Source organism: Psammomys obesus, unplaced genomic scaffold (assembly GCF_907164565.1).
Source record: "Psammomys obesus unplaced genomic scaffold, mPsaObe1.curated_primary_1811, whole genome shotgun sequence".
Taxonomy (NCBI): Eukaryota; Metazoa; Chordata; class Mammalia; order Rodentia; family Muridae; genus Psammomys; species Psammomys obesus.
This window is the reverse complement of record NW_026596095.1, coordinates 5,779,142-5,800,537: the sequence shown is the minus strand read 5'-3', so window position 1 is coordinate 5,800,537 and position 21,396 is coordinate 5,779,142. Positions and strand designations below refer to the sequence as shown.

At 39.3% G+C, this 21,396-nt stretch overlaps 1 protein-coding gene across 2 annotated transcripts in view; it reads left to right on the top strand.

Annotated features, from left to right (window-relative positions):
- Positions 1-21,396, top strand: part of Snx7 (sorting nexin 7) — an 87,465-nt gene that overhangs the window by 55,171 nt on the left and 10,898 nt on the right. For both annotated transcript variants that reach the window (XM_055628239.1, XM_055628240.1), the window contains exon 8: positions 15,940-16,092. In XM_055628239.1, coding sequence (XP_055484214.1) covers positions 15,940-16,092 — 153 coding nt within the window. The remainder of the gene's footprint in view (positions 1-15,939; positions 16,093-21,396) is intronic.

The window sequence follows — 21,396 nt, the reverse complement described above, 5'->3', positions numbered from 1 at the left end:
AGACCCTTAACTATCCTCTAGTTCCCCTCTCCCAGATCCATTCTCTGTTTATTCCCTCTTCAACAAAAGGGAAGGCCTCCACAAGACAACAGCCAAACAGGGAAAAACAAGAAACAATAAGACAAGGCGAAAGCCTTCATATGGAGGCAGAACAAGGCAACCTCAATAGGAAAGCTTTGCCTTCTTTATACCATATGTCTTAGAGACCATATCAGCTGGCCTTTTATAACTACAAGAGAGTTTATTGTGAGAATTACCAGAATTTATTTACCCTTACCCTAATTGCTGAATGTTTGTTATTTCTCATCTTGTAAACAATGCTTACGTGAAGAACCTTTTGTTTACACTTTCTGTGAGTGTACCAGTAATCCTGTAAGATAAACCCCTGGAAGAAAATGTGAAATCTTAGACAAGTTTGCTAACTTCTTTGCTTCCTAGTTTGTGGACTAGTAACAGTAGTACTCCATTGAGCCAACTGCATTAACTCATGCTTGATAAGGACTGGCACAATGGATTTACAATTAACAATCAGTTATTCTCCAAAGAAGAGCTATTTATCATTCATATACAACAAATGTCTGTACCATCTACACCAAGCCTTATCAGTGGGACCAAACTATAGATATGGTACTATCTGAAAAGGAAAAAAAAATATCCTGAATAGATTATGCATTTCATTTATGAAGAATGCATTATTGCTTTCGTGTATAAGCTTGTTTTTCTGTTTTGATTCTGGATTTTGCTCATTAGATGCTGCCCTAGTTTCATAACCTGTTGCTGTGATAATAAAAAATCTGAGAAAAGAAACTTAAGGTGAAACAATTTCATTTTAGCTCACAACTTTTTAAGTTATGGCCCATCATATCTCAGAAGCCAAAAAGGTAGGAAGATGAAAAACCAAAGGTACCCACAGTTACGAAGAGAAAGAATAAATGTATCCATGTGCACATCCATCTCACTGTGCTTGTACAGTCCAGGATTCAAAGCTGGGGAATGGTTCCTCCCACAAACAGTCTTGTGGAGTGAGTGGGCCTTAAGTCAAATCAGATATTGATTGGTTACTCATATACGCATTATGCCACTATTGCTCTAGCATATTTTGCAGGCGGGACACCGTTATAGCTCCCAGTGTTTGCTGTCCTGTTGGTGTTTATGATTTCTCCTTTGGTAGTATGCAGAGTACCTTCTTGTTCAAGACAATAGCATGTAAGGGTGAAGGCTCTATGTAGGCACCAGCTTGACTTTGTGCTCACTGAGGTGTGTAGGTGTTGTCTTCAGCAATGGGGCTTTGCTTTCGGTTTACAGGTAGCAACTTCTAGTCTTGGCAACAGTTATTTGGAGTTTCTCACAGGACTCCTTTGGACAACAAATCAATTAGATGTAGCCCGTTCTCAGTACTGGAAGCTTCATCTGATAACAAGAGATCACCTATCTATGTGGTTATTTGGTAATTTCATTTAGATCGCTTCCTATGTATATGCATTATGTCACAAAGTGTCTACTGTGAGTCGCCTCCATACTACCACTCAAATTGCCCTTTATTTTCGCTATCTTGCCCCATATTCCCCCATTCCCTTTCTTCTCTGCCTCTCCACTTACGTAAGGGAGTAGAGGACACAGATGATTCTCCCTAGGAAAGGGCCATAGAATAGATAGTTATGACGGATGAGGTATGGAACTTTTATTCTAGGTCCTAGGAGATCTTCCCATGCCCCCCTAGTCCCATACTCTACACCTAACCTCCGTGGTTCTGTGGATTGTACCTTGGTTTTCATTGACTTAAGGACTAATATCTACATATAAACAAATATGTATCATATTTGATTTTCTGTGTCTAGGTTGCCTCACTCAGGGTGATTTTCCTCTTTCTAGCACCATCCATTTACCTGCAAATTTTACGATTTAAATCCTTTTAATGTTTGATAACTATTCCATTAGGTAAGTGTACCATATTTTCTGGATCCTTCCTTCTGTTGAGGATTGTACAGTTTGTTCCATTTTCTGGCTATTATGAATAGAGCAGGAATGAACACGGTTGAGCAGCTGCTTCTGTGGTTGGAGGCAGGGTCCTCGGGACATAAGCCTGAGGAGATCTCTAGGTAGCTTGATTCTCATCTTTCTGAGCCACTGCCACACTGATTTCCATAATTAAGGTTGCTTCTTATGGTTGAATAATTTGAGCTACTCAGAATTACTTCTGGCTAAAATCTGTACGTTTTGGTTGAAATCTCTGTCTTCATATATGGTTGTCCCACAGTTCTTCTGGAAATCACCTGTATCTTTTTTGAGAGAACCATCCAGATTTTCCAAAGCAGTTCATGACCTAATAATATTTTCCCTAGTGATTTGTGATGCTTCCTATGAAATATATCTGAGTTTTGCTTTGTAGTCAACTCTTTTGCATGTGTTTGTATGTGTGTGTGTTTCAACTTCAGATTTCATTTCTCAGAAGCCATCCGCCTAGATTGTTTGAGAGGCTCTCTCACTCCCCCCCCCCCCACATTTCCATGACTTGTCCAGGGATCTATCAACTCAGTGATGGCATCACAGAAGTGAACCTGGCTTTTTACATGTCAAGCAAACACTTTCCAACCGAGCCATTTCCTTGGCTCTCTATTCTATATGCAACTTCTTTAAGAACTCGATCTCTGGGATACTGCTTCCATGGCAAACAGCAAGGTGACTAGTTCTGCAAATGGCCTCATAATTCAAGACTTTGAATATGGACTACTATATGGACCTGAAAATGTCTTTACTAGAGTTTGATGCAGACTGGTATCTCTTTCAAAATGGTATTCCGCCACACAGAGTGAGGTGACTGAGATACCCAGTAATATCAGAGGCTTTTTAGGAAGCCAATTAAAAACAGTACTCTTTAAGGATGCTTTTGGGAGAGAATCCCTTCTTACAGACCTGAAAGCTGTTGAATATGAGTGCTCATGACCGTCTAAAGCTGTAATTTCAAATATGGCATAAAATAAGCAGAAATTATTTACATAAAATTTGAATAAATTTAAATTAAAGACAAATCTCAAATTCCTCACATTCACTAGCTACATTTCCACAGTCTTATGTAGCTACTGCCATGACACTGGGTAGTTCAGAGTAGAACATTGCTTTCTGTAGAGTGACTATGGAGTATCTCTGTTTTAGAGTGAGCTATAATTTTAACAACTGTTTTTAATCAAAGAGGAGAAGTCATATCTCATGGAACTTTAGTTCTGATAGTGATTCAAATAGAGGTGATGGATGTCTACAGAAACATCAAGGGAATTTACTTAATTAAAGTATAATAAAGGTAATACCATGGCAAAAATAACATATATATATATATATATATGATGATTACCATATTATTTTGTTATAAATATATATATATATATATATTGCTACATTGGTTTTCCATCACTATGACAAAATACCTAAGATAATTAATGTATAAGGAAGAAGGGTTTATTTGGGAGGTCACCATTTTAGAGCTTTAATTCAGAGTTCAGTAGGCCTCATTGTTTTATTTTAGGGCCCCTGTTGAGTCATTGCTTGGGGACCAAGCATTCAGCGGTGTAGATCTTTGGGAAACACATCCAGGCTTGTCAATGCACTCTACCGCCTAAATGCCTTTCCCCAAGCCATCCAACAAACGACATCTCTAATCATGTATTCAGTCTCTCTCAAAAACAGTGAATTTAACAGGGCTAACAGTTCTGATTAAGCCAAATGGAAATGGTCATTCCTCCACGCAGCACTGTTAGCTGTCCTGTGCAAAGGTCAGCCACCCCACCAGAGACACCCCATCAGCCACCCCACCAGAGGCACCCCATCAGCATCCCCATCAGAGGCACCCCATCAGCCACCCCATCAGTTTTCTATATGGGCTGCTGGAAGCCTTAGAAAGAAAGGAGCGCTTTCCATCCCTGCTCATGTTTGCTCTGTTTGCCTGATAAAAGGATTCAAGGGGGATCTCGTCATTTCCTAGAATGGTGCGATTTAGGTAATTGGTTTTCTGTGCCTACAGTGTATTGAGAAGCAGTAATTACTATTTGAAGGACGCTAATGCTGTTAGCGGTGCTGGCTTCAACAGTGATTCATCAACAGCATTTGTGGGTGTTCCCAGACTCAAGTTGTCATTTGTAGAGAATCCATTGTGTACTACTGAGCATGCTACATTTGGATAATAAATTTTGCAGTGGATTTCAAGGAGAGAGAGTTTCCACTTCTTGAGAAAAGTATGAATTATGAAGTGTGTTAAGAAAGGTACTACTTAGCAATCACGTGTGTGCCTGAACAGCATTGTATAATCAAGCATTTAATTTCTCCAGACACATCTTACCTCTCTTGTGGATCAGAAAATAATACAATTTTATTGTTAAGAGCTCTCTTCACTCTCCCCTGCAATTTAATTAGTGCTTGTTAAGGAGAGGTAACTGTCAGATTAGAATTTAATTTTTGAGTTTTCTATTGTCTTGTGATAGAGTGGCAATCTAAATCTTTTTATTTAGGTATGTTATTTTCAAGAACTTTTCCAAAAGATAATTTCCTCAGCTTGTCTTACTGTGAAGAGAAAGTTTTAACATCTGAATACATTGGGTGGCTGTGCTTTTCCTTCTCCATAAAAGGAAATAGTAGAGAAGTAATTTAAAAAAGAAAAACAGATATTTTGAGTAAGAATAATAATTCTCAAATCATATTATTTTACTTAAAAATTTGGGTGATATGTACTTTTATGGATAGGGTCATTCACGTTTTAAGATTTTATGGTAATTTCAGGTATTAAAAACATCCTTAGAGAAATAATAGGAAAACAAGTCAAGTCACTTTTTTTTTTTTTTTACGATTTTCTCCATTCAATCTGTAGAGTCCTTAAATTCCCATATAATGAAAGGGAGATGGTACAGATAAATATGCATCGGACCTGTGTGCTGAGCATGGAGACAATGGAAGCAATCTGAGGCAAAGTTGTTCTCTCCCGAAAGGAGGACAAATTGTCTCATTATGAGGTTTTGTGGCATTCTTGTCCGTGTATTGTAAGACTGTCACAGGCATGGTGAATGAAGCTGGATTCTTTTCCTCACATTTTTTCCCCCAAGCTACAAATAAGTTCATTTTTATTTACCAGTTTCTATTGTAATTCCCTTAGTGTAGTGTGTTTTTTTGATGTTGTTGTTGTTTTATGTTTTTAGTTGTTTTTTTTTTTTGTTTTTGTTTTTTTTGTTTGTTTGTTTTTTAATTTGGGAACTGTCCCTCTTTTCATCTGAGTTTCTGTTATTTAATTCCTGCAATGCAAATTAGGGTAATTGGGTTTGACTGTGGGAGGGTGCTAACCCTCTGACTGTTCTCAGTTAGTTTGATTGGCTGTGATCATTCATGTCATTTCTGTGTGCAGCGTTCCAGTGGAATGAAGCCATTGTTTTCTTCAATGGTGTTATTAGGAGTAATTCCTGAACCAGGCTCATACCATGGAAAGTCCCTGATAAACAACTTGTTCCCCTTTGGGTTTTTTTCAAACATGCCTTCTACATTAAAGAAATAAATAGTGGACAAAATAGGAAATACAATATAAAAACTGTTAGCACCATTTTGAATACAAAGCTATTCTGAAAAAGATCGTGTGAGGACTGCATTAAGCTGAATTAAAGAACTGCTAAAATTAAAATTTGAGTAATTGATTCCATTATTTATGTCTCCTTTTCTATCTTTCAATATTGTTTAAATTTGCTTTTTCTAAGAAATTTGTTTTACATCTTTAATCAACTGAACTTTTATTACTTTATATTTCTGTAATTATCATAAATTTTTACTTTAAAGCGTTGCGTTTTCTAGCATTAGTTTGGTAAAAAGTAAGCACATGTGACACAGTTTTGCTCATTTATCTTTGCTCAGCTCTCTTCTAAATGCTTTTAAATTTTAGCAGTTGGCTGACTGATTTTTCTGTGTGGAGACTCCTAGCTCTGATGCTTATCAGTTATTATCTGTAATTTATTCAATAATGATACTTTTAATTTTCTTTTTCATTTGTTACTGGGCTGGCAAAAAGCTTTTTTTTTTTTGCCGTTTTCTGTTATTAGAAACAGAAGATACCTCTGTCATTCCTGATTCTAGAGTAAATGTTTTCAAGCTTTTTTTCATTCGCAATAATATTATTCTGTCTTAGTTACTTTCCTGTCGGTGTGCTAGAACACTGTGACCAAAGCAACTTATGAAAAAAAAGAGTTTATTTGGGGGTGATGGTTTCAGAGGGTGAGTCCGTGTCTGTCATGGTTGAGATCCTGGCAGCAAGCAGGCAGACCTGGCATTGGAGCAGTAGCTGGGAACTCATATCTCGAGAAAACAACTACCGGGGGTGGGGGTGGGGGAATGGGATTAGTTCCTTGGAATGGTACCGGTCTTTGAAACCTATAAGTCCACCAACACTTCCATCAAAGAGACCAAATCTCTTTAATTCTTCCCAAGCAGTTTTTCCAACTAGGACCAGGCTTTTAAATATATGAGCATATTGAGGTCATTCTCATTAAAAAAAAAAGTACTACATATTTTTCCTCTATAGCAAATATATATTTTTTCTGAGATTGTAATGTAATTACATCATTTCCTTCTTCCCTTTCCTTCCTCCAAACATTCTTATATACTGTTCCTAGCTCCCTTTCAGATTCATGACCTCTTTTTTCATCAGTAGTTGTTACATACCTTCATGCATATTTACAGATGTCTCTGTGTGTATCACATGTTCCTAAGTGTGACCTGCTCAGTCTGCATAATGTTACTTAACCAGAAGACTGTCTCTCCCATTCTCAGCACTCCTTAGTTACCTGCAGTTCTTTTCGTAGACTTAAAGCCTCATGGGCCTTCCCCACCCATGTTGGCATGTCTCAAAGACAGTGATGGGATGAGGATAAGGTATGTTTACTTTTAGTATTGGATATTATAGTATCAGGAATCTGTGATTAAAGGATTAAAGATTTAATAGTCAGCAACAGTTGTACTCGGAGAAACAAATAGAATTTCTCCTACATTATTTATCATCATCATCACCATCATTACTTTAGCAGCAATAGATGACAAGTATTGACAAAAGCTGTCACAGTCTCTCTCTCTTTCTCTCTGTCTGTGTGTGTGCATGTGTGCTTGAGCATGCTACTGTACAAGTGTCTGCATGTGAGGTTCAGAGGACGACTTGAGGAATCAGGTTCTCTCCTCCTACCGTGTGGTTCATGAGGATTTAGCTTAGGTCATTAAGCTTGGCAGCAAGTACTTCCCTAAGGAGCCATCTCGCTGCCCTGTCTGCACATAGTTATTTAACGTGTATTTGACAGAAGACAGTTGGCAATCATGGCATTTAATTCCTCTAGAATAATCGTGCTGAAAATATATGGAGTATTAAGTTTATAGCTCAACAAACACATTTCTCCTGACACATACTTTAATGTTGTATGTGGTTCAAAGTTTTTTTTTTTAAATTTAATTTAATTTAATTTAATTTAATTTTATCAAAACAGTTTCATTTCTGTCATGTAAAGTATTTGGAATGCATCCCCCAGTAAACCGCACACATGCTGCCATCGAAGGCAAGCTTACCGTTGTTTGCAAAGGTCTCTGGCTTCATTCATCTGTTCCTGTACTTCTGTATCTATTAGAATGTGTACAAGGTGAATGCACACGTGTGTGCAGGCATATGTGCCTGGATGCAGAGACCAGAAGACAACTTAGGCTGCCTTGCCCTATTACTCTCTGAAGGGTTTCTCTTTGAACTTGGAGAGGACTGTCTGCTCTTCCACAGGGTATCCGTTTCATTCCTGGCACCTACATGTGGAAGAGCAGACAGTCCTCTCCGCTGAGCCATCTCTTCAAACACCTATCTATATGCTTCTCTTAAGTTGACTAGATGAGCTGATTCTGAATTATGTAATGCCTCTCTCCCACTTTTTTTTTTTTTTTTTTTTTTTTTGGAGTTCTGTGCTATTTTTGCATGAGATTGGTTCCCACTTTTTTAACTCACAGAAGCCTTGAACTCACTGTATAATCTAGGGAAGCTTGAAGCTTGTTTCAGTCCTCCTGCATTAGTTTCCTAGGTGCTTGTAATAGAAGGGCACAGCGAAACCTATGAACAAGACTACTCATGTGAACAAAGAAAATGTTTATTGGCCAAGGAAACTGCCAGACTTCCTCGGAGAATAGAGGCCAGAAGCTAGTGGGGAAAGCCTTGCCAGTTTTACTGGGAAGCTGATGTGGGAGGTAAGGAGAGGGGAGAACAGCCTGAAGGTTAATATGAGGACTTTTGATCTGTTATGGGCTGTTTGGGTTAATCAGGAACTAGATGCCCTTGCCCAAGGTACTTGACACTGTGGGCAGAGAAGGTAAGTAGTGGCTTTCCTGGCAAACAGAAACCCCCCTCATGAGATTCATAAGGAATGCTGGGTTTAGTTTTCTGTTTCCCCAATAACAGTGTTTCTGTTTATCTATCAAAGTACTGCCTGTGTTTGCTCTAAGCCACAATTTTCAGAAGCTTTCAGAAGCACTGACATTTGGGGGAGGGCTCCTTTAGACTACCATGGTGGGCTTCTTTATGAGCTTTGAATACACAAAAGTTAAAGTTACTATTCCATCACATTTCCTATAACCTAGCCACCATGCACAGAAAGTTTCTAAAATTTATTTTGTTTTTCAAATTGGCTCGATTCTATTGGAGATTTAGCAGACTTAATGATTCTGTTTCACTAAATGTGAATAGTGTTCAAATTACTTTGAAAAGGTAAAATGTTTACAATTTTCATATACCTTATGCTGTAACAATTCAAAACAAATGATTATACCAGAAGAGCTAAAAATCAACAACTAGAACCAGTTTTTATCTACTTGTGAATTTTAGTGATATGAACATTTATTTCATAGAACCAGTGCTTTGATTATATCCAAATGAGTTCTACCACTGTGTGTGTTGTTGCTGTTAATTATGGAAGAAATTATAACAACATTCAAGAGTGAAAATATCAAGTGAAAAACCTTGTGTGCTCGCCAGCATTCTTCCAGATGCTATCCAGAGTCTATCCAGAGTCATGCAGCCTTTTTAATCTGGCACTCTGGTGAGACAGAACATCATGTCCTGGTGAGGGGAGGGTTGCTCATCCTATGTCAATGGGGAAAGAAGAGGAGGAAAAGTGGGCTCAGAGGTCCCAATATCTGCTTCAGGGGTGTGTCTCCACTGACTTAACTTATCATTAGCCCCTACTCCAGGCTTCTGCCACCCCCTAGTGCCACAAGGATAGATAGAAGCCTTACCTCATGGGTCTTTGGGGATGACTCAGATCTAAATGATAGCTTTTCTCTGAAAGAAGCATATCTCTTCAGAGTGAAGCTGTGCGTTTGCCACTCTGCCATGAAAAGCCCTTTTTCTGGGTGGTCCCCATGTAGTTTTTCTCCCTTTTCTTTAACTCTGTTATTTTACCACTTAAATATTTTCTCTACTTAGGTATAATCAAGATGGCAGAACCTATCACTCATGAGTTTAACAAAACTACCAAAATTAGTAACCGGAGAAACCCTGAGGTTTCTTATCTTGAGTTCTCTTGCCTTCCCCACATTGACATTTAACACCCTCTTATAAATGACTGAATTTATAAGACACTGTGACTCCCAGTCAAGAAGGGCTGTGTGGGAGAATGATTGCGTTACTACTGTTGCCTTGCCTTGTTTATTACCCCATCTCCCCTGCTCTTCTATTTCACACTAAGCAATTTAAACACTTCTCCTGGTGCCCATATCTAGACTTTCCTGCTTCTGCCTTCCAGCTTGCAATCTCCACTTTCCCCTGCTAGCACAAGGATCTTTTTGTTAAGCTCTTTCAGGGACCCTTCCGTTACAATCCAAACATGCCCAGGAATCTTCTTTAATACTTTGCAGCCACCCATTTGCCCCTCCACCACTCTCCTACTCCTATTCTACATCCCAGCAATAAAGAGCCACCCACAGGTCTTCTGAAACTCTAGAGTAAGCGTGCTTCTGTGAACCTGTGCTTACCATTCATGCCACGTGAAATATCCTTCATGTTTTCTGTAACCAGTTTTTGTATTTCTCTCATCATCAGGAGTCCATAAGGACTACTGCTTCTTCTTCCCATCTTTTAGTACCTAGTGTAGACTAGATGGGCGCTGAGGGAATAGCACAGGGTGAGGGAGTGAGCAGGTGAGTGAATGAGGGCAAAAGCCTTGCTCTTTGGCTTGATAATTTTCAGAGTTCCTATTTCCAATCCTGTTTCCCTGTCTTCTCTCCACCCTCATTCCTCTTTTAGCCACCCCTGTCTCATCTACTGAAAACACAGCTGTGACTGTTCTGAATGAAGCCTTCGGTGTTTACATCTGCTGAGTCAATATGACACACAGTCATTCCTACCTTTCAGTCTTCAGTCTACATTCCTCATGGCGTTTCTTACCTTCCTCCATGTCCACTCCAGATTCTGCCATCATCTCTCTTTTCTTTGTCTCACTGAAATGTAATGTCTGGTTTCACACTGGGCCCCAGCTAGAATAAATGCTCAAAATAGCACCTGCCCCTCAACCAGAATTAATCTCCTTTCCAGCATCCTCAAAATCATTTGAAAACCTCGCTTCATGAGAGCTGTGGTATGTTCTTCCTATCCCTATTAGCTTTTGGCTTTTGCCTTATTTCACATATCTGTATCTTCATGTATGATGATCTTTTTGAGAGTGAGGGCTGAGTCAGCTCACCTTCGAAAGTCACAGGCAAGGTAGGGCAGTGCCTGCTCAAATTCTGTTGGCATAGAAAGAACATATACATGTCATTTTTGATTTGAAACCCTGTTGTGTCACACATCACCGTAATCTTTTTTTAGTCTTTTCTCCCTGGCTTCCAGCACTAATAAAAAGATAAGAAAACCTAAATTATAGCATGTTTCAATAGATTAAGTGTGATAACACATGCAAAGCATATAACTTAAAACAATACCCAATGGCAGAAATGCATTATCTCCATTATTGCTATTGTTATAGTTTCTACCTGTGTGTACTATTAGAAAGTCTTGTTTCCTCTCCTAGTTTTAAAGAGCTTCATTTAACTCTATGGCTAATTTCTAGCTAAATAAAACTGAAGCTAGAAGTTACCCATTAGCTGTCTTATTAAATATAAACCTTTTCTCATTACCTTCCAATATTCTATTAGCACTCTTCTTTGGTCTTAGAACAATTTGCTGGCAATTGCTTGCTTTTCAGGTTTTACCTGACAGAGGGCCAGTTGCTGCAGGTGTTTGTGGAAAGAACAATTAGGAAAAGTTCAGTCCTCTCCAACCCCCAGCTTTTCTGAACTATCTTGCAATGGAGAACATGAACTGAGTTCTACACGGCTGCAGCTAGCAGAGCCTGCCTTTTGTCAATGCAGTGTATACTGTTGCACAGGAGGGACTACCTTGGCTTCGCAAGTTTCTAACACATCCCGTCTTCTCGAATTCACTAACTTTCATTGATACCTCTATGTTTTGTCAGAATCCAGAAAGATGGCAGACTCATAGTACCTGCTCTTTGTAGTAAAGCAAGTAATAAGGGTCAGGGACTGTAGCTCAGCTTGTGGAGTGCTTGCCTAGAAATCACAAAGCCCTGGGTTAGATCCTCAAAACTATACATACAGAGTCTGAGAACATAGGAAGGAGGTGAGCAGCAGGAGGATGAGGAGTTCAAGGTCTGTGCTTTGTATTGAGTTTGAGGACAGCATGGACTACATGAAGACCCAGTCTCAAGAAAGAAGTGAGAAAATCGAGGGTCCACTGAGCAGCATAGGGGAAGAGCATCCAATTATGTTACACTCACAGGGAGCGTTAGTGTGATATGTGCAGAACATTCTTTGAATTGGGTGTCTTGTGTTTCTTATTAAGCAGTGTTTCTTTGAATTAAAATCATGGGAAGATGATTCACTGTGCATAAATATCCTCATTTTTCTTTTTCCAACTGAAATAATGGACTCATCAAGAACATCAACAAGAAACAAAATGCAGCAAAGAAAACATCAAGAATTGATCATAGTTATTTAAATCCTATGTGTCATCCTCTACACTGGTAAAGACAAAGTTAGGAACAGCACTACGGATTGAAGTAAAGCCCATATATTGGTGGTAGAATGACACATTGCCAGAGACCAAAGTACCAGAAAAGGAAAGGATGCCTGTGTCCATTGTAACAGCAATGCTGATGGGGGATATTCTTGGTACTGCTGATCAAGGACAAACATAAAGTAGGCAAATTACCAGACACTATGTAAGTCAGTGTTTTGCATTTCAGGTACCTAAAAAAAAGTTCCTATGAAATAAGTGCAATAGTTTTTATGTTTGTCTTATCTATGGAGGAGCTAGGACTTCATCAAATAGCCTAACAGTATCACATAGCTTCTAAAAGACAGTAGCAGGACTCAACCTGAAGTTAAACCCTCTCTTGACCCCTGTAATTTGGATGCTCTGACTTTGTCCCTAAGATCATAAGAGAGTTCATCTCTAAAACTCTAGCAGTCCTTAGTCAGAGCTGGACCATCATCAAACTGACTCTGTTTGAAGGGCTTTAATGCAGCGGCTTACAGGGTGACAGAAGACAATTTCACTGTAAATTGGTTACAGCAGTGGTAATATTTTATCCTTCACCAGAAAGGGAGAAAGATAAAATATAAGAGTGAAATACTAGGTTTCCTAGAGCCAGTTTCTGGAGAACCTCCACGGCAGCCATTCCATGCAACTGTATAGCATTGAATAGACCATAAAGCTAAGCGGAAGAGAGTGTGGTCACAGTTGGTGGGTTGAACTCTGGCCCCTAAATATGTTTAATATTTGTATGGCTCTGCAGCTAGGAAGCCTTTAGCCAGAAACTCAAAGAAGTAAAGCCCCAAAGGTCCTATTCACAGGCATGGATCCTGCTTGAATTCGGTCTTTTAATGACTTCACTTCAGGCTTAGCTGTTAGCACCCACTGCCTATCATTATTAGCCATTCAGTTAACACTCTTGGAGACATTGCCCACAGACTTAGCTAAATAACTAAAAAAGTACAAAGAACCATAGAGTGATTAGTGACATCATTGAGATCATTCTACCTAACAAAGCGAACAAGAAAACAGCACATTGTGAAAACCAGTAAAGTAAATCTCCCTTTGGTAATATAGGATTATATATGTGCACAGACAGGTGAGTAGTGTGTGTGTGTGTATGTGTGTGTGTGTGTGTGTGTGTGTGTGTGTAAAATCTTAGGAAAATAAAGTGTAAAATTACAAACACAGAAATAATTTTAATATGAAAACAAAAAGATAATTCAAGCATAGTAAAAATGTTTTATTGACTTTAAGATGTTTTCAAATTGTAATTTTTTGAAATAAGAAATGCTACTTAAGTGATGTTTCTTCATAAATTCATCTGACCATAAATGAAGCTAGAGTACTCAGCAATTAAAAACAAGGAAATCATGAAATTTGTAGACAAATGGTGGGATCTAGAAAAGATCATCCTGAGTGAGGTATCCCAGAAGGAGAAAGACACACACGGTATATACTCATTTATAAGTGGATATTAGACATATAATGTAGGATAAACATACCAAAATCTGTACACCTAAAGAATCTAAGCAAGAAGGAGGACCCTGGGTAAGATGATCAATCTTCACTCAAAAAGGCAAATGGGACGGACATTGGATGAAGGAGAAAACAGGGAACAGGACAGGAGCCTACCACAGACTTTACCCAGCAGGGTATCAAAGCAGATACTGAGACTCATAGCCAAACTTTGGTCAGAGTGTAGGGAATCTTATGAAAGAATGGGAATATAGAAAGACCTGAAGGGGACAGGAGTTCCACAAGGAGAGCAACAGAACCAAAGAATCTGGGCTCAGTGGTCTTTTCTGAGACTGATACTCCAACCAAGGACCATGCATGAAGATAATGTAGAACCCCTGCACAGATGTAGCCCATGGCAGCTCAATATCCAAGTGGGTTTTCTAGTAATGGGAACAGGGACTGTCTCACTGACATGAACTCAGTGGATGGCTCTTTGATCACTTCCCCCTAAGGGGGGAGTGCAGCTGTACCAGGCCACAGAGGAAGACAATGAAGCCAGCCCTGATGTGCCTTGATAAGCTAGGGTCAGGTGGAAGGGGAGGAGGATCTCCCCTAACAGTGGACAGTGGACTTGGCGAGGGGCATGGGAGGAGATGAGGGAGAGAGGGTAGGATTAGGAGGGGTTGGGGGAGAGAGCTACAGCTGGGATACAAAGTGAATAAACTGGAATTTATTAAAAAATAAATTTTTAAAAATTATATTTAAAAAAACATGAAAATTGTGGTGTCATTAGCAAGAGAGTGATGCAATTTTTGCTCATATTTCTTGCCTTTGCTCTGGTTCAACAAACTCGTGAGCCTTTCCATGGAATGTGAAGCTATGAGATCTCCTTTCTGCTGCTTCTCTTACCTTCTCTCGAGGCTGTTCTTCTGCTTTTTTCAGTCCACTCCAGGCGCTTGTGTGAGTGCTGCCAGCCGTGTGTTCTCCTTCAGTTAAATGTCTTACCTGTGCTCTCTGCTAAGACAGCTCTAACCAAGAGGACTCCATGTTTCATGCTCAACCGTCAGATCTCAGTTCTAATGCTATTTTCTTACTTAGGTTTTCTTTGGCAGCTGTGTCTAAAATTTCAGTAGTCTAACATTTCATTTCTAGAATTGGGCTTTATTTTTCACATTAGCTTTTATTACTATTTGATAGTTCATATTTTATTTATTTTGTTTGTAGTTTGTCTCTCCCCTGGAGAGCGTAAACTCTAGGACAAGCAGCAGTTTTTGTCTGATATCTTCACTGCTGAATCTTTCAGTTCTGAAGGCATGTCTGGTACAGACGAGACACTTAATAAATTATTCTGCGTATATTAACAAGCACATATACATGTGAAATATGTCCCAGTGTGCTAAATCTAAAGACTAAAACAATGGACAGCATGCTCCGAGTTTGGTGGGGATGAGTAAGAAAAGCGTAATTATTGTACTAAGCCTATCTAATGGAGGATGGACTAGGGGTCAGACATCTTGAGATTGTGAACTTGCTTGTGTCCAGTGTGCTGGACACTTTTATGTCAACTTGACCCAAGAGTGGCTCAATTGAGAAAATGCCTCCATAAGAGCTGGCTGAAGGGCATTTCCTTAATTGATGATTGCTGTGTGAGGGCCCCACTTATTGTGGAAAATGCCATCCCTGAGCCAGTAACTCTGCGTAAGAAGGCAGGCTAAGCAAGCTTGAGGATCAAGCCAGTAAGCAGCATGCCTCCATGGCCTCTGCATTAGCTTCTGCCTCCAGATTTCTGCCCTGTTAGAGTTACTCTCCTGATGTCCTTCAGTGCTGAAGTACAGTGTGGAAGTGCCAGATAAACCCTTTCTTCCCAACCATGGTGTGTCAGCGCAGAAACAGTAACCCCCAAATAAAACATTTATTAATCTAAGTAAAACTATGTAAGTTAATCCCCTAGGTCTGCATATTTGAAAACATAATCTCTGTGGTGATGTATATAGTTAATTAAACCTCTGGTTAAATTATTTTTTATTATTAAAAAAATAGAATTGGGAGCTAAAGTGAAGGAAGAGTCCTATCTTTTAACATAAATATAAATATTATCACCATTAATGATAGTGATCATGACAGTATTAGTATAATTCCTTTCCAGGTGTGGGCTATTCAGTTTTCTTTGTTTTGTAAATAGTGACGTTGAAGCACAGGGGGTTGAGATCTTATCCAAACTAAAGTGCTCAAGAACTGTTCAGCAGGATCTACTGAATGCAGCGTACTTTCTACGTTTAACTATTATGCATGGTCAATGCTGATGACCTCTACACCCAACACAGGAGCCATTCTTAACCTGAGTATATACACGGACTCAATGAATTCTCCAAATGGCCATCTATTTACCTTTCTTTCTGTGGTGTCTTCAGCTTACCGAAGAAATCGGAAACCTTGAAGATAAAGTGGAATGTGCCAATAATGCCCTGAAGGCAGATTGGGAAAGGTGGAAACAGAACATGCAAAACGATCTCAAGTCCGCGTTTACCGACATGGCAGAGGAGAACATCCGCTACTATGAGCAGGTAAGCCAAACAGTGGTTCCTGACAGCACTTCCTGCTGAAATGGTATGCTCTTCGCTGTCCCAGGACCCCCGTCTCTGCTGTTGCTCAGCTGCCAATCTGTACATCTGTCCACAAAGGTAACAAGTATTTGGGGAAATACAGGTCATGCTCAGTTAGCATTTTTCTTTTTGAATGATGATTTTTCAATATTGCAACTAACTGTTCCTAAAAAAAAAAAAATTACTTTCTCAAATGAATTTTGTAATGTTATTGCTTTTCCACCAAAAATGATCTAAACATGCTTTCCTGGAAAATAAATATTTAAAATACACATCCCTAACATTCCTCTCACAAAAATAACAAATACATGAAATGGGTAGATTAAGAAATTTATCCTAAACATCTACAGTAGTTATCATGTTATAAGTAACTTAAATTCAGTGGTCGTTTGCTTTGAAAGCTGAGCTGAGGTGGACATTTTCCTAAAATAAGAACTAAATGGGCATTTATGCAGCAACGCTGAAGAAAGAGCACAGCATGTACGACAGTCCTTCACTCACAGGGTTATACTCGGTATAGGAAACACTTAAAACAAGGGATCTTAAAAACCGATGGTATAGAAAGACATTGGAAGGGGATCTAGCCTAATATAAAAGAGATGCTGAGATCCTCAGCAAACAGGTTGAACTGAAAACTAAGTGTTGAATAGTACTTCTCCACATGAGTATAGGAGAAATAGAAGTACACATACCAAAATCCATGGGCAAAGACATAGAATTGAGGGACACGCTCCAGTCATTTAGCTGTGTTGGAGGAAGAAGTAGAGGTAGTGCTGAGTTCAAGATTAGGCTGCAGGGACGTTATCAGTTTAATCCCATCATTCCTTCTAAGGCGGCCAATGAGGTTTTTCTGTGATGACAAATATTCTCTCCCCTATCCTTCATCCTGCATTCTATACCACTTACGAAATCCTAATCGCTGGCCATGTCTTTAAACCGCCGGTTGGAATGATCTAAAACATTTCTCCTTAATAAAGTCCTCTTATCCACACAAGGTGTTAGTATCACAACCGTTTAAACCTGTAGTGGCCATAACTTCTCCTCTGTGGTCCAACCTGGGCTTATTTACATTAGGGAACCTCAGTGGCAATAAGCTGAGATAATAGTTGGATAGCAATGCAGCAGCTAGGGGCATGCTGCCATTTTCTTGCACAGAGCCTGAGTTTGGCTCCCAGCAGCCATGTCTGGCCATGCACAGCTGCCTGACACAGTTGCATCTCCAGGACATCCAATGCCCTCTTCTGGCTGCATGAGCATGCATGCTTGCACACACAGACACACACACACACACAATTACAAATAGAAGTAAATCTTTTGTTTTTGTTTTCTTTTAAGAGAACACCTTGAAAATGAGAATATGTAATTGTAGGCTAAGATTTTCCAAAAACCTACTTTACTAAGGATTCTTAAACGCTTCCAACCCAAAATAGGGGAGAAAGAAGGTTATTAGAAAAAGGGGGTTGTGGACTCTTTTAGATGTAGTTCCTTGGAGCGATTCCACTCATGATTGTCTGGATGCCAGTGATACAGTCAAATTACAAACAGCAAACAACAACACATATTAACAGCAGTGGCAAGATTCAGCAGAAACACCAAGATGCCACAGAATCAGAACAAGTCAGTGAAAGAGACAAGACTCCGCTGAAGTGCCATAAGTTCTCTGAGCATTTCTCTCTGAGAAGTGAAATGTAGAAAATACAAATTAAATAAACTAATTAACATAAAAATAAAAAATTAATTAAAAAAAAGAAAAACAAAGTCGAGCGAATCGAAGTGAACCTTACAAAAGCCTTCTCTCATTGTCTGTAGGCTTCTATTTACCCCTTCTCAGCGCTCACACAAGGCTGTTTTTCCAGCTGACAAAAACCACACCCCTTGCACAAGGCAGCTTCCAGGAAAACATCATGTACCCTCTCCCATGAATGCTTTCAGCTGACCAAGGTCATGTGATCTGTCAGGAATTTGTTTCCAACTGAGGAGGAACCACATCCCACATTTATGGAACCAAAACTTTTACTATATAGAATATACATCATTATTATTGTGAAGTATAAATACATTAAGATATTAAAATTATATGATAAATACAACTGATTTTTTTTCAGGTACATTCTACTGATTTTTCTAAGTTTGGCCTTTTTTTGTTTGGTTGGGTTTTGTTTTCTGTATTTGCTTCTATTACGAGACAGGCTCTTGCCATGTAGCCCTGAAGCAGGCTGATGGTGAACTCATAGACATCTGTCTGCCCCTGTCCCCAGAGGCTGGGTTTTGAGGTATGTGCCATTACACTGGACCTGACTTGACTTCTAAAAAATTTTGGTGAAAATGTTCTTATTAATTCAGTTGAACCTGACTAAAATGTTTGGGTTTGGGCCCCATGCCTTAGCTAGATGTGTCTTCATGTCCTTTTCATGCTGGAACTTGGTGTAGACACAAGAATTGCTTTGACGAGAACAGTTAGGTTAGCATCACAATGCCTTGTTGCAGGAGTTACTCAAGCAGTTTCTCTCACTGTGTTCTGTTTCTAACCCTTTGCCCCAGAGTGAACTGTATTTCTGTTACTGAAGGTACATCACCTACACTGCATCTTCGATGGGATACTTGGAAGAATAATTCATCTTTGCTATCGCAACTTAAAAGGACCCTGCTGCGGATATTAACTGTTGTTTCCTCAGCGATACATTTTAACACATCAGGCACATCAGTCCGCCAAAGCTAGATAAAGAAGTTGGCACCCTTAAGCAATCAAGAAGTCTCAGTAGAAAAGCTGTGAGGGCCTACGGATCAGTAGTGTGTTGTCATCTCTTACCTTCAGACTATCGCAGTTATACGGGGGGAAAAATGAAATGTTTCATGATCTCCTTTGTCCCCTGTTTAATTTAATCACATTCTCACAGAAATGCTTCCTTTTTCTTCGGCATTCACATAGATAAATCCCCAAAGGGTCTATTCCTATTGCAAAAGATAAAACAGAGTTCACACATCTGCCTTTGGATTTACTTGTATGAAGGAAAATTATCACAGCTTGTGTAACTTCAAATTTAAATATCGAAATGACAGAGGGAAATGAGATTATACATACGCGGAGTGGGTCCGGGTCAGACCGTAACGACTGTCATTCTGAAGTGTCGTAGTGGGGAACATTTGACACTGGTTAAAGGGTGAATACATAAAATGTCACTTTATCATTTTCTATATAAAAACCCACACCCAGCTGGGATAGCACAGGCAGGCGTCGGTTTGTGTCACGTGACTGTTCTGCACAATGCGTCTGCAGGCGATTCCGAGTAGCGGAGAACATTGCGGAGTGTGCTTACACACACACAGGGACATCACTAGGAGATGGAATATTAATGGAATGCCATCAGGTGGGTGTTCTGTCCTTGACTGAAATGATATAAAACAGGACATGATTGCACAGCAGCATCCAAAAGAAATCTAGCTAATGTGGCAACGTGACAGAGATGCTGAAGTACTACAGTGTGGCAGGTGGAATCAAGCGAGTGGATGGTTTTTACTGTTCCCCGATATGTCAAAAAGGAACTCACTTTTGGTTACTATCAATGCTTATTGTAGTGGAAGTGAAAGCCTCAGAGGTCATTGGTCCTTGAGAGAAACAGTGGATTACAAGAGTGCATTCTTGTGAAAACTTTATTTTAGTACCATTGAATCTGCTTAGCTATCCTGCACTTCTTACTCATGAGCTTTGCGTAATCCTACCTCCTTAGTTTCGAGGTAGCTTTAGAATGGCTGTGGGTTTGGCCAAAGCTGTAAGAGAGAACAGTGAGCTTTTTAGTGGGAAACTAGTTTAGGGGCATCACTGTTGCTGTTACGGAGGTGACAAGCAACCCTAATTTCCTCTAGAGTTCTGTCCCGAAGGATCTTTGATCATCGTAATGACTTTGCCTTCTTTGTCTCTTAATACACCAAAGCAACCTAACAGGATATTACCATAGGTATCTGGTAATTGTTGTGAGGGGTAGAGTCAGTGAAGGGAACTGAATTCTAAAATACCTGTAGCTCACAGAACTGCTAAAATATATTCAGGTTTCTCACAGCTGAGGATTGCTATGGTCACCCCTGTTCTAAATGTCCTAGGAAGCATCTCCTTTGCAATTGGCTTTAACCCATTCTCTACACCACCCATCCCAAGCTTCCAGCAATGGAAAATTTTAAACTTTGATTTTTGTCAAATTAAACAGGTGATACTTCAGTGATAATGAACAGATACACTTTATTCCTTTGCAAATTTTTTAGTAGTACTAGTAGATATACAAAAAAAATTATTATTTTGTAACCTGGTGTTTTAATTAAAGGAAAATTAATACATACATACTGAAAACAACCACATGGAAATTAAGTAGTTATTGTAAAATTAGGGGCTTTCTATGCCCATGAAACCTCCCAAATAATGCCCAAAGACCTATTATATTTATTATTAAGCTTCAAGAACTATAGATGGGAAGCTTCTCAGCTATTCTAACATGGGCATATTTCCCAGCCACGTGGTCCTTCACCATCACAGCCACCACGTGGCTGCTCCTGCTCCATCCCTGTTCTCATGGCAACCTTCTCCTCTTTCTCTGCTCTCCTCCTGGGAACCCCCTTCACTGGGATCATAAGTCCTGCCATAACTCTCCTGCCCAGCTATAGGCTAGTCAGCTCTTTATTAACTATCAGAGGTGATGAAGAACAATTTTTGCACAATATTGAGACAGGAGATGCCTTAATAATGACAATGACAATGTCTGGACTGCAACCAGAATTCTGGGTACAGAAATTAGCATTTCATTGCACAGTACACAAAACATCCTCCAAATCCCTCATTTTAGTCCAATAAAGGGATGTTTATCATACATTAATAAACTATATATGGTGTGAACAATCATGAAAACTATCAGGTAAGAATTATACTCACAATGTCCAGTTCATTTGTATTTGGCAAGAATGCAAGAGAAAGTACTCTTTATTATTTATTTATCCTATCTTGGAGAGTTCAAAGTTCTCTACTTAAATCATTTTCTATAATAACTTGCATTTATCAACCTAAAATACCTTTTTTAGACCTTAAAACATTTTTTAAAATACTAAACAACTTATACCTAACTGTGAGATTATAACTGTCCAGTCTTTAGCCCCATCAGAGACTTGACAAGGGTGAATATTAACTGAGTAAGAAAGGAAGTGCAGAGCAAGCAGCTTCCAAAACTATAGAAATGACAGAGACTTACAGTTATCTAGAAGGTCATCCAAAATTTCTCCATG